The sequence below is a fragment of the Terrapene carolina genome, unplaced genomic scaffold (assembly GCF_002925995.2).
Source record: "Terrapene carolina triunguis isolate 2854851 unplaced genomic scaffold, T_m_triunguis-2.0 Scaffold89, whole genome shotgun sequence".
Lineage (NCBI taxonomy): Eukaryota > Metazoa > Chordata > Testudines > Emydidae > Terrapene > Terrapene triunguis.
In genome coordinates, this window is record NW_020664440.1 from 9,522,887 (window position 1) to 9,537,395 (window position 14,509).

The 14,509-nt window shown below is 39.8% G+C and overlaps 1 protein-coding gene across 3 annotated transcripts in view; it reads right to left on the reverse strand.

Moving 5' to 3' along the window:
• Window positions 1-1,066: 1,066 nt before the first annotated feature.
• The window catches only part of SHQ1 (SHQ1, H/ACA ribonucleoprotein assembly factor), a 105,854-nt gene continuing 92,411 nt past the window's right edge, over window positions 1,067-14,509 (reverse strand). For all 3 annotated transcript variants that reach the window (XM_026650472.1, XM_026650473.1, XM_026650474.1), the window contains one exon: window positions 1,067-2,363. In XM_026650472.1, coding sequence (XP_026506257.1) covers window positions 1,712-2,363 — 652 coding nt within the window. In that variant the 3' untranslated portion in view covers window positions 1,067-1,711. The remainder of the gene's footprint in view (window positions 2,364-14,509) is intronic.

A 14,509-nucleotide genomic window follows, 5' to 3' on the forward strand; every position in this document is an offset into this window, starting at 1 on the left:
TTAATTGTTAGTAGGGAGAGAAAGAAATGCTTAATTGTAAGATGAGGAAGGTTCCACCCTTACAGGAAGAGGAGAAAACAAGTGGCGGTGAAGTGACTCACAAGCACCTAGGATTATAAATTCAGTATCGGTAGGGTGAGGGCTGCAGTTCCTACCAACAGAGGTGAAACTGGAGCATGTGTTGGCACAGAGCGAGCCTGCTGACTTTAGAGATGCGGGGACTATTGCAACAAGGGTGAAGAATTTAATGTTTTTAAATTGTGACTTCCTATATGCTTTTGTAATTGTAAGTGAAGGTCGAAAAGTAAGTGTGGGAAGACTAAATTTGAGATGTGCTGGAGTTTCACAGTTCCCATGAGAGCACATAAATCCTTGTGTTCCTCATCACCAATCTGTTACCCTGTTCCAATGACAGCACGGCACCATCCGCTATGCAATAACCATCCCTTTTCAAGAACTGTCACTTACCAATGACAAACTACCAGAAACTCTGCCAAATTCAAATTTGTTTTTTCATTCCCCAAAAATTGGATTTTAATATTAATAACACACACCCACACCTCTCTCTCTCTCACACACACACACACACACACACACACACGAAAGCAAGAGACCATTCAAGCTACCTTTCATCCTGAAGCAACCTTTTATGGGTAAGTCATACCTGCCTGGAAATATGGCATTTCATTTGTAAAATATTAGACTCTTCACTATTACCATGAGCATATTAATTAATATTCTCACAACACCACCTTGAGATAGGCAAGTATTATTCATATTTTACTGATGGAGAAAATGAGGCATAGGGAGGTTAAGTGACTTTTTTCAAAGACACAGAGTAAATCAGTGGCAGAGCTGGGACTAGAAATTGTGAGTTCCTGGCTTTCATTCTTGTGCTCAGAGCAGTAGACCACATTGTCTCCCCACCTCAGTGGGGCCAGAAACAGCCCTGGAATAGTAATACAAAACGAGATTTTTTCATTTTTGAAAAGGAGACAACCTAGAAACATTACAAAAAATGGACAGCACAGTAAAATAAACAAATGCTGAAAGTGGTAAAGAACAATTTATAACAGGACTGTAGAAACAGAAGTTACACATAGCATTGCTTGGACCTCACAATAAAGAAACTCCCTTTATTTTGTACTAACAAAAAGGTGAGGAACATTTATTTGGATCTACAAACAAAAACTACCAGTGCTGCTTGGATTTTTATGACATTCATCATTCTTTTTAAAGCAGAGAAATTAGTAATAAAATATTTGAAATCCAATAATGTAGTAAAATGTCATTAAAAAAATCATGAATATACTGGGGTATTTATCAAGAAGATGTCATCAGTTGAGGCAGTTAACTGATGGTACAACTATTTTCAGTTATATTTCATTATCTCTCTTCATTCCATTACTAACCTTAATGAAAACTGTTCCTGAAAGTATTTACTGAAGTTACAGATTCCTGCATTTGGGGATCAAAATTTTACTTTCTGATGAATCACTGATCTACAAAATATATCTAATTATGAGGGTTTGAGAAAGTCTTGTTGATTCCCTTCAAAGCAGTCTTGTGTTTAAGAACTGTCAACAGGGTGAAAAAAAAACCCAGGAAAAATATCACCTCCTTTTTGCGCACATTAGATGTAAGAACAATATCACATTATAGCAATGAGCTGTATTACGTAAAGGGTCAGAGTTTTTCCTAACACGCTTGTTTAGTCTTCATCTTCATTTGTGCTGTCAACAAACAGCAGTAGGTTTTTCTTTGGGGAAACCTCCAAGAAATTTTCTTTTCTACGTGGATCCTCAGAAAGTCTTTGGGGTTCAACTGCATAATTTGCTCCTTTCTCTTGCAAAACTGTGTAGCTCGCAGTAGCCAATTCTTCAGGCTGTTCTGAAAGCCTAATTGCAGTCTGCATTTTCTTTCCTAATTCCTCTATCAGTTTTCCAGGAACAGATGTAGATTGTAAAGAAGCCTTCGATTTTTCATTACTAACATCTAACGTCAAAGTGTCTGTGTCTCGCCCTAATCCATTGCAGTCAATAAGTGGGGCTGTCCTCTCCTCTTGGAGTGTGCCTTGTAGAGAATTTATTTTCCCATCTTCACTGGTTGAGGACTCTTGTTCATCTGAATCAGAGCTTTCTGTCTCAGATGATGAAGTACTGCTTGATTCTTCAGAGTCACTCGTCTCCAATTCAGAGGAAGGCAGCTGTTGCTTGGAAACAGCGCTGACAGCTTTTAACTCACTTTCTTCCTCTTGTACCAGAAGTGCAGCTGATTCCAGCTCTTCTAGTTCAAACCCTAAATGGGCCTTAGTTAGTTTGGCTTTCTGTAAGGATTCAGCAAGTGCTGCCAACTTTTTTGACCTTTAAAAAAAAAAAAAGAACAGAACACATTGTTAAACTCTAGAAACAAAATATTTCCCATTTGATAATAAGTAGCAGGGAGCTAAACATTTTTGTTATTCATTTTGTTTGCAAACAACTTCCTTCTTCAGTTACAGAATGGTAACAGAAAAGATACAGGAAACAAAGATAAAAATGATCCCTTATTCACTTGAACTGATTCACTCCCACAAGGCTAGAAAAGCAGCTACGTAAATCGTCACCTCAGCAAATTTACAGTGAATTTTTCAGAAGAAAGCCACACTTCTTTCTAAACTTTGGAGATGCACTGTAATGAGAAACGCCAACTGCAACTATGATGATGAAGCAACAGGAAATCTCTGCACAGATAGTATCTATTTTTAATGTTGTAAAACTGCAGCGTTTGGCTACCCAAGGGGCTGTCATTAGCTGGTTTGAAGCAGCTTGGTAAGGCATGACTCCAGAGGGGACTAAGTCAATTGGCTTTGTCGTACCCCAAATGTAAATAGGGTAAGACAATTTTCTCGCAGTATTACCAAAAATACAGTATATTTACAGAATATATTTTGTCAGGTTCTTCTCATTAGGCTACTTGCACTATTTTTAAACTCCTATTTTTCCCCTTTAATGCCCCTTAGTTATCTGATGCCTTCAGAATTATATTACATATTTACCAACCTCTTATTACCATTTCATTCTTATCCTAATGGACACAAATTACTGTCAGTTAACATACTTCCCTAGTAAATGAGCACCTCCAAAACAGCAATGTTAACAAACCTGGGAAAGGTGGTACTGGACTTGGTTTTATTCAACTGAATGACGTAATTTGTGAAGACAAAGTAATTGTATTAAATTTAATCCATTTAAATGCACAGAAAATGGGAAATTTGCAAAATACAAAAAAAAAAAAGAATGAAAGCAGGACACAGATTTTATGGCTAAGAGAAAACTCCTACATCTCTGTTACAAATGTGTATCTCCTCTGTGCAAGTCTCACCACTTTACTCTAAACATTATTCACCCTAGGTTCATTCAATCCTGAATAGAAATAATTTCATATACTGTATTCTCAATGCTTCCTTTCTACCATCATTCTTCTAATCCCGTCTTCTTTCCCCTTCCCTCTCTAATTTCTTAAAACCCACCTCTTTAAGACGACAAATCTTCCCGTCTCATCTTTAATGAGTCTTATACCTTCCCTCGGCTGAACTGCTGATACGTGCCAAATAAATATTTATGTTAGGAGTAAGAAAATATGTTGCGTTACAAAAACAAGGCTTACCGATATGAAAACCTAAAGTGGTAAGGTTTAGACCAGTTTTTTTTTTTAAATGGTAAGTTAAAAATACAATCTTTGGGAAAACATTTGCCTATCGGTCTATTTTGAGCCATACATTTAGCAAATAAATGTTCATTAAGCCAAAAATAATTCATTTTACTTTAAAAAAGCAACAACGCCAAAAATTTAGATTTAAGAACTGATCAGATGACAATTATCTCAAACTAAGTTTTCCAAAAATGATCTTTCCTGCTATGTAAAATTTAAAAGAAAAACATGCTGCAACCATGTAACTTATTATGGGCCCTATTTCATATATGTGTTCTCTCTCCTATCACAGCAGCACCTGTGCACTTGTTTTAGGACGTGTTGCAGAATAAAACAGTAGTAGATTTATTTTAAATTTATTTAGTATTGTACCTAAGAACAAAACAGTTGCAGTTGCAGTTGGGGAGGTTTAGGTTGGATATTAGGAAAAACTTTTTCACTAGGAGGGTGGTGAAGCACTGGAATGGGTTACCTAGGGAGGTGGTGGAATCTCCTTCCTTAGAGGTTTTTAAGCTCAGGCTTGACAAAGCCCTGGCTGGGATGATTTAGTTGGGAATTGGTCCTGCTTTGAGCAGGGGGTTGGACTAGATGACCTCCTGAGGTCCCTTCCAACCCTGATATTCTATGATTCTATGAAAACAAAAAACTGCTAGACCCTTTAGGTAAGGCCTACAATAGGGGACAACAGACATGGTAGGTCAACTTTCAGGCTTAGCAAGCTCATTTAGTACAGCTGTAGCCGTAAAAATTTCTTCAAGTATTTGAAATTCAGCACATGCTTTACCAGAAAACTGTGCCATAAATTTATAAACAGAGAGAACAAAAAGTAAGAGAATGTCTTGAAATGTGGGAAAAAAGAAAACCAGGTATAAATAGCAAACATACATCCTGTTTCTTACTGTAGAGTTTTGCCTCAGACTATCAATCAACTTTTCACCACTTCCTGCAACAGCAGGTCTACTATAAATCCTGCAGTAACTGACTGGGTTTCATTTCCTCTGCCAAAACCTGCTAACCTGCAAGGCATGACACACTGACACTGGAGCAAGCAGCTGATAATGTAATACATAACTCCTGCAAGGCAAAAGTTAAAGCGCTTGTTCTCTCAGTTGAATGACTTTAAAGATCTTTATATTCTGCTTCCCAGGGGGGATAATTACTCAGTATAACATAGACTGTGCAATTTTTTTCTCCTAAAGGAATTTTATTTAAAAGGTGGGGGAAGGGGAATTTAATGCAGCTTCTTACACATTCTTACAGAGACAGTGTAGCATTTAAAAACAAATCTTGGATTGAAACGGATTATTTGTTAACTTTCTCCATTCAAACCAAAGAACTCAGAAATTCATGTTTATAGAGAGTAATCCAAACCACATAAAAGTTTAAAAACAATTAAAAAGCACTTACAGAAGCTCACAAATAAGCCACACACTTCTCTATGTAACGCCTGATGCACATTATCCAAAATTTTCATCAACTATTTAATATACTAATTTACTTCATTAAATAATCCCAGTGCTGTTCAGTCATAACATTTCCCCCAAATCATCTTCAGCAACTTGCATTTTCCTTAAAAGTACAAAGTTACACAGGATCATAGGAACTGCCAGAGTGGATCCGATCAAGGGTCCATCTATCCTGTTTCTGCCAGTGAACAGTACCAATTGCTCCACCAGAAGGTGCAAAACGCCCTGCAAGTAGACTGTAATGAGATAACCTGCCCACCTGGTTTATTTCCTGACCCCACTATTGAGAGATTGGTTTATGCCCTGAGGAATGAGGTTTTATATCCCTTCTGGATCTCCATTTTTTAAAAAAAAATGCTACATATTCTTGGTAACCATATAAAAATGCAATCCTTTTTCAAATGTTACTAAACTCTTGGCCTCAATGATAGTCTGAGTGCACAGACTAAATGTACATTGTGCAAAAAGTTCCCTTTATAACTTTCAAACATGCTGTCTTTTAGTTGCACAGTAACCATGACTGATGCTAAAAGGAGGAATGTTTTTCTCTCTGCTGATTGTTCTTCAACTCCAGGCATGACAGCCCCTCCTTCCTCTCTTACTGCATAAAATTCAAGACAGCTGTTGTCACATGCAATGCCCTATATAATCTTATCCCCATATTTCTCTTCTCTCATTTCTTCAAGCCCTTCTTCCCAATATTCTTTGTACTTCCTCTCGTCTTCCCATTCTTCACTTTCTGGTTTCTATCATCCAAATTCTTCCCTGCCAAGTGCACCTCCTCCACAGCCCCTTCAAATCACTCCTTAAACCCTCCTCGCCAAACAATCCCACCTCCCTCCTTTTTAATATTCTCCACACCCTCCCTTCTCTCAACTCCCAAGACTGCTAGCTCTTTATGGATGAAATATGTCGTATTTAAGTTTGTAGAGGGCCAGATAAATTTACAACACTCCATAAATTTTATTATTAATACATAATAATTATCTGTGCCCCAGAGTATCTAAAGCTCAGAGTTCAAGAAGAAAATATATGGTAATATGTTTTGGCTCCTTCATTTGCATTATGCTACTTAACAAAAATGTAATACTATGGCTATAAAGAAAGGGTTTATCTCTCTGAAGCAGCAAATACTTGTCCCCGCCACTCTTTACGCAGGTACAAGTACATACTAAACAGTGAGTCCACTTATAAAAGAGTTGGTGACTGATAGGGGCAGGTCAGGAAGGAATAAATACTCTCCTACAGGATAGGTACAAGACTGCAACAGAAAATATACTCACTCTCTGACAGCCTTGGTTTAATTCCTATGAACTAATCTACTTCAATAGTAATGTAATGAAGTTAACTGATTTCCATTGCATAGCTGTTGCTAAAAGATCCGTACTAACCCTTCACATTGAAAGTTTTACCAAAGTTGCTGAGAGATGACGTGTTCTCCACCTGCATCATGTGCTACAAGGGAAAGGAGATAAAAATGACACAATGGACCCCAATACTTTCTATTAAAAAAATAAAGCAGTTATGAGTACTCCGACTAGATTAGGAAATGCTCTCCAAAGACCAACAATTTCACCTGTCCCCTCCTGAACTATGCGGTTGACTTACTGTAACTCTTTATGTGCATGGTTCTGTGGAGCCGTTGGCATGCTTACGGCAGATAAACACAAGGGCTCAGTTCCTGAGTTGTGGTCAAGAAGTTCTTGGCGCAGCTCAGGACAAGGTCGATGCGGGTGCAGACTTTAAGCTACTGTTGCACTCCCCTAATCCTGGGCCCATTTGCAGCAGCCTAGGGGCTGTTCTAAGTTCTGTTGACTGCCAGCAACCCCAAAGAGCTCTTATGGCAGGCAGGGATTATGAGGGTGCAGAGCCACCTTGGCTTCAGTAAGGGGATAGTAGCATCTGCACTATGGAGACTCTTTGACACTTAGTGATCCCTATACATAGGGGGATCCTAGAGCGGCAGTAATGTTAGCATTGTTAGGACAGCTTTGTGCTGGTGGAGTGCTGAAAAATTGCCCTAACATACCTGAGGAATAGCCCAAGGAATAACATTTTTCTTGTTGTTGGACTGCATGCATTTCAGAACCCCACATCTACTAACGTGCATGATGTGTAATCACACAAAAGCAAGGAAACTCAGAGTTCATACTGGCATCCTATTCTTATTCTGCTAAATGCAGCAGCTCACGAGATTAAATGACACTGGAGATGGATCTAAGAGCCCTGTGGTACAAACGTAAGTGGGATGACTGTATCAGCTTTACCACAGCGTGGCCTGCAAATGAAAAAATGGGTTTGTGCCTTTCCCCCCCTTCTTTATATCATGTACAAAGAAGGGCTTTCCCCCTGCTTGTCTTGTCTTCCCCCTTTTTCTGGAAGAGGGCCTGAGATCTGGAATAGGAGTTTGTTTAGCACTCACTTAAGGACTAAAAGATTCTTTCCTCCCAACTGTGTCAGATATTTGAGTTCAATAGATTTTCTACAGTCTGAAAAATCCCTCTTCCTTTCAGTTACTCAGATTTCATTTTCTTGGTGCATGTAATGTCTTACTCCTAGGAGTGCTCCAGTCGTCCATAGTCTCTTCCAGGAAAACTGGAGTGTACAAAGCTGAACTTTCTAATTGTAAAAAACAAGCAGAAACCCACTTCCCACTTTCAGGCCTTCTTTATATATCATAAAGCAGCATAAAAAAAGCACAATGGCTATTTTTCCTGTGTAGGTTCAGTTTAAATCTTCCCTGCAATTGATTGATCGTGCTGCAATGTTAGCATTATTTAAACTTGATTTTTTTGCACGCTATTGTCTTTGTTTTATGAATGGTAGATTACAACAGAACAATGAACAGAAGCAGTACAGAAACACCTGATGACAATGCATCTGAATCAGGAATAGGCTGACTTCATCAGCTGCATGCTTGATATTTGAGATAGGTTGGAAAGGAGGTATCAAGAAAAACAAGAACTTCCTATATTTTTAAGAAGCAGATTCCATAAATGTTATTTAGGGAGTTTCTCAGATCTACATTTTTTGTACTGTTGTATAGTCTGCAAAAACTCTATTGTCTATACTGTATTTAAGGACTCTAGGACATTTTTCACAAGCACACTTTCTTAGCTATCATCACATAAAAACACACACACTTTCTGACAAAAAGTTTTTTTTTTTTTAATTTTCACCTTTTAAAGTCCTTTTGCTAAAGCAATTGTGTAATCACTTTCACTGACCTGAAGAATCCCAAGCTCAAAACATAAAGAACAATGTGAACAGAAGATTTTCAACAGTGACAACTAGTTAGTTAGATTCTGGATTTGTGATAGAAAGGGTGCCTTTTGGGGGAAGAAGAGGAGAGAGAGAAAGAGAATGACTCCTGATAATATGGAAAGGAAATAATGTAACTCCTCAGCCAACAAAGACAAACCCAACCTGCATTTAAAGTTCGTAAAGCAAAAGTAGGTCTCATCTATCTAAGAATATTTCCTTTATTCTGGATATTCTTTAAAAGGAAAAATATCCTATAGAAAGATCCCAAATTCTGAGCATAGCTGAAGAACCAAGAAGCAAATAATCTACTAAGATACTACTGTATATACATTCTCTGAATTGTAGAAGAATTAAGGCAAGTAAAAATCTGATGGTCAGTTATGCAGCTGCCATCAGGGGAAAAAGTTTCTCTCTTCTATTTAAGAGATAAACGGAACTAAGTAGTTGTTGGCACACACCTGTCAATTAGGAACTGTCAATTCATTTTTTTTTAAGGAAACAATCCACTAGCAAGGAGAATTGAATCTCAGGAATCCAGCTAGAGAGAGAGCATGGCAGTACACCTCTACCCCGATAGAACGCGACCGGACATAACACGAATTCGGATATAACATGGTAAAGCAGCGGGGAGTCCCGGGCCCTTTAAAGCGCCACCCAAGCCCCGCTGCTTTACCGCATTATATCCGAATTCGTGTGGAGCCCCAGGCCCTTTAAATCCCCACCCAAGCCCCGCTGCTGGAGTTCCGGCGGGGATTTAAAGGGCCTGGGGCTCCCCGCAGCGGCTGGAGCACCGGGCCCTTTAAATCACCACTGGGGAAGCCGGTCCGAGTCGGTACGCCGTACCGGACCGAACCCGATATAAAGCAGTCTCACCTATAAGGCGGTGAGATTTTTTGGCTCCCGAGGGCCACGTTATATCGGGGTAGAGGTGTACTAGAAACCTGACTCAGTGGAAGACAGCTAAACCACACTGCAGAAAACACAGCACAGGACACTTTCCCAAGCGAGACTGTGGATTTAGTTTGATAAATTGTACAGGTTAAAACAATAGCCCAGAGAACAGAAGTGACCATAAGTCATGAACAGAATGGGGGATATAGTGCAGAGTTTAGGGATCTGGTAAACATGCCCTGCTGTTTCCAAGACCTTTAGAATAGTATTTAAGATTAAAGTAACAAATATTTTAATTCTTCAATAATGATTAATGAAATCTCGTGATTACTTGAAGATATGTTCATTCAGTATGCACATTTGTGGTAATAATATCTTATTATGGTAATAGTGATCCTACATAAACATGCATAATAGATATTTAAAGCATTACACATGGTAATTATTAGTTGTCAAGACGCCAATTGCATTGGGAAAATGTTTTTAACTGCAGGTTAAATTGATAATAGGCACGTTTTATTTAATGTACAGCGTTGATAAATAGACAGCAGAGACCTCACAAGTCTTGTCCATACACCTGACGTAACAACTGGAAGACAACGCTGCAGTATTATCATCATTACATTATAAAACAGCTCTGATGTGCTAGGTGCTTTCCAAATATGCATGAAGCAAGTGACTCTGCCGCACACAGCTTATCTACTAAAAAGACAAAAACAGGTGAGTGTGGGGGAAATCAATACAGCACACAAGTAAGTAAGTAAAGATGTAGGAAAAGGAAAAGAATGTTGAGAGGAGAAGAGAGAAAAGGATGGAGAGGGATATGGGGAGCAGAGTGAGTGAGGCCAACAACAGGAGGGCAATAATGGAGGGGGAAGGAGGAGCCTGAAGCAAAGCACCAATAAGCAGACAGAAACGAAATGTCTCAATGTTCCAATTAAGGTGCAGTCTGCTCATATGACTGGAGTAAAGGGGATTTAAAGATACCCATTGCCTCACTGCAGCTAATACTGCTCCCAGAGGCTGACTTTGCTCCAACAGCTTCTGTTCTGTCTCTTGCAGCTGATGTGGCTTGGGGAGTTAAAGGGCACTTGGAACCTAGTGCCCCATACAGTTGTCCTCCTTAGCCACATCCAGGGGAGTGAGCTGCCCAGGTCTCCTCCCCCAAAGTTGCTGGCAAAGCACCTGCCTGTTTTATGGAGATTATTTTTATCATATTTTTGGAGGGGGAATGATCTGGAGGGTTATAGTTGCTGAAGAAAAGTTCTGTAGGGAGGCAGGGAGAAGACAACTCCTACAAAGTGAGCCTAGATATTAAATATAAAGAATACATGCATAATTTGGGGCATCCATCCTGCCTGGGAATCCCTTGTTCGTAGTTTTTCCTAGATATTAATTTGCAGCAAAATAAAAGTAAAATGATGCACAACCTGCCTTTCTGAGTAACATATCCACCAACCAGAAATAACACTACATAGGAAAAACTAAAAGAACACAGGAACTATTGGAGCAGGCCTTTCAGTCCTTGTGGTAGATTGCCCTGTGTAGCAACACTCTTGGTTTAGTGATTTAGCCCAAGTAGCAAAACTACCTGAAAGAGTTAAAAAATCAGTTAGCAATAAATATTCTATATCAGTGGTTCTCAAAGCTGGTCCGCCGCTTGTTCAGGGAAAGCCCCTGGCGGGCCAGGCCGGTTTGTTTACCTGCCGCGTCCGCAGGTTTGGCCGATTGCGGTTCCCACTGGCCGCGGTTCGCTGCTCCAGGCCAATGGGGACTGCGGGAAGCGGCGGCCAGCACATCCCTCGGCCCATGCTGCTTCCCGCAGCCCCCATTGGCCTGGAGCGGCAAACCGCGGTCAGTGGGAGCCGTGATTGGCCAAACCTGTGGATGCGGCAGGTAAACAAACCGGCCTGGCCCGCCAGGGGCTTTCCCTGAACAAGGACGGACCAACTTTGAGAACCACTGTCCTATATAATGCATGGACATTTAACCATGCAACTTACATCATCACCATGGGAGTTACCCAGCTAAATTACCGTGTGGAATATTTACACCTGTGTGTATAATAAACACAATGGCCAGGTTGGTACATCAGGCTTTGAATGCATAGCTCAGTGACATTTTGCTACTAAATGAAACAGAATAAAACTTCTTCATGTGCAGATAAAAGTGACACCTTAATGGTTTAAAAAAACCCACACACACAAAAAGATTATTCTACTGCAGCGTACGTTTGGCATGGCATTTTACAGATATATAAAAAGACAGTTCACTACCCTGAGAAGTTTACATTGTAAATTAGCCATAACGGCACGGGATGGCACAATACATGCATAAAGCAACAGTGCTTTTTTTATAGCTATTCATTTATTGAGGTAGTTTTAACAGGTTTACAAATCCGTGCCATCCAAATATCAGGGACAAAACAATAACCATTACAACCGTAAGTGTTTGTTTAGAGAACCATTATACAGTAATACAATCTTCAGATCTCTCTATTTAACAGGGTGCTACCATATTACAGGTGAGCACAACAGTGCATTCTTACTACCTATGCTTGCTAAGTCACACTGAGTTGCTGTGTGGTGCGTGGATGCTGTCATGTTGGATCGCACAAATCACATGGCTAATGTGATTTTACATCTATGTTTCCTAATATTCTGGACAAATTCTGTAACATTAGTCTGATTCTGCTACTATTTCCCACTTTCTTCTGCTTTCACTGGAGAAAGAGCCTAACTACATTACAAAAAACAACCAAGCCAGGGGATCTAGTTGCAACAATGTTACCCCCAATCCCGGGTGCAGCATGGTTTAACCCGTTGTGTGGACGGGACCTGACTAGGCTGTAACCAAGGTTTAATAATCAGACTAAAGCCTTGGCTATATTTCATTATGTGGTCCTGTTACAAATAATGCAGTTAGGCTGAATCTATACAACAGGTTTTAATTGTATTGTGCCTGGAGTAGGGGGACAACCCTGCTGGGAAACCCCTAACTCAGTTGGTTTTGTAGGGCAGACAAGCCCTATTTTAAATTAAGCCCTAAATTTAAACCTGCATTTTAAATGTTTAAAGAAAAGGCAGGCAAGCCTCACAGATGTGGCAGACTGTCCCTGGGTAGAGTTTTCTTCATATAGTTTCCTAGGGTTCCACCATCTGGGAAAATGAGTGTGTCACATTGCTAAGCAGCCATCCCCCATGGCAAGCCTGCAATGCCTCAATGTGCATTCAAATACAACATGACATCACGCTGTGCCCATCAGTATAGCTGACTGATTTTCCAAGGGCAGTTATTTAACTTATCTCCACTCTACGGGGGATCTGGACTCATGAGATTCACCTTAGAGTGAAGTAGCTGCATTATCAAGCTAAAGGCGATGTGCGTCCTGGATTGCAGGGCATTTCCAATCACCCAAGTTTTACACCATTATTGTACAAGTTACTGAGGTTTAGTGAAAAACGGGGTGAAGACAAATTGCTGCTCTTGGTACGGCCTGTCACAGTTCAGACTTCCATGCACTACGGAAGTGAGCACACCATATCTGCTTCGATATATAGATAAAAGAGTCGATGGCAGATTAGTGAGCTTGTCAGGCCTGGAATCAGTTCAGAATCATACCAAGCTGCATTGCTCACCACTGCCCCATTATTCCTTGAGTAGACACATCATACATCTTAAGCCTCTTCCAGTCTTAATATTGTTCTCTCAGTGGTTCCAGTCATGTTTTTAGTGATACGTTTGTCCCCGTGGCATAAGGAAGGTGAGATGAGAGTGTGTAAATTTAGTGTTTGGGAAAGATGATGAAATAACAAATCAACCTATAAAGGACAATGAAGTTATTTGCTTAGCCACCACACAGGTAGAGCACAGACAGCAGTAGGATCATGTATGTTTCTACATGAATCATCAATGATGAATAGAAGTCAAACAGATCTCAGCGCATCTGCAAAGGGTCGGCCTCTTTGCACTATTATTTCCTGTTCCCAAGAACCTGGCTCTCAAAGGAGCCAGCCTGCCATTGTCTAGGTTTATACTCTTAGGGAGAATGAGATAATGTCGACATTAATTTCGCACAGGAACTTTGACGAAAATTAATTTGCATATGGCAAGACATCTCATAGCTGGGCTCCTTTGAAACAGAAGGCTCAGGCAAAGTTATAGTTGACCATGTTATCATGGGAGGAAAGGGCCAGAAGGGAATTTGATTCTTGAATGAAACAGATGGCAAAATAGCCATAGGTATTTGAAAGGAAAATAAATTAGTTGTCAATCTAAAATTTGGATGACACCTTTCATCAAGTACGACATAGGTGCTTCAGCAGCCAAAACTGTGATTGGAAGATATCATACTGTTCTTCTGGGAACATCCCTTGAAGCTGATAATGAAAAGCTGGCCCCCTGGGGCAATCCTATAAGTTACTACAATGGCATATTTTGACATCTAGAAAGAAGTACTCAACACTCCAAGACTACTTAAAAGACAAAGGGGATGATAGATTAAGAATAGTATACTGTCCTTAGAAATTAAACTGAAACAGTAAAAGTTCCCTCCAAATCTGGAAAAACAGTTCCAAGCTGCTGGGAAAGGAAAATCAACATTGATTTAATTATTGAGATACAGAACTGAAAGACACTGAAAGAGCTCAATTAGATTTCAATAAAATACAAACGTAAAATGATAGTAAAAAGAGCAGGCTTGATCAGGTACTATTAAACTGAAATATAAGCGTTAATGATGATGGCATGCAAAAGTAGACCCTTCATTAATATGGAAGAAAAAGCATAAATAGGCCAACAATGGCGATTACTGCAGGGTAAATTTTCAGAAAAAAATCCTTACAAATGAACATTTAACTATAACAACAAGAAACATCAACCTTCAGACACCATCCATTTGCTGATCTTATTCTTTATAAAGCACTGGGTTACAAAAAATAAAAAACTTAAAAATATTGCTGGAGATAAACCTTTGACTCAATTATCCCTTTTGGCATATGCCTTTTACAGAAGAGGCCATCTTTCCATGCTGCTCTTTACAATTTCAAGTAATTAGTCCTTCAAGAAAGGCTATGTCTACACTAGAAACTTCAAAGTGCTGCCTCAGGAGCACACTGAAGTGTGGCCACGTGCGGGCGCTGGGAGAGAGCTCTCCCAGCGCTCCTGGTGATCCACCTCCACGAGGGGAATAGCTC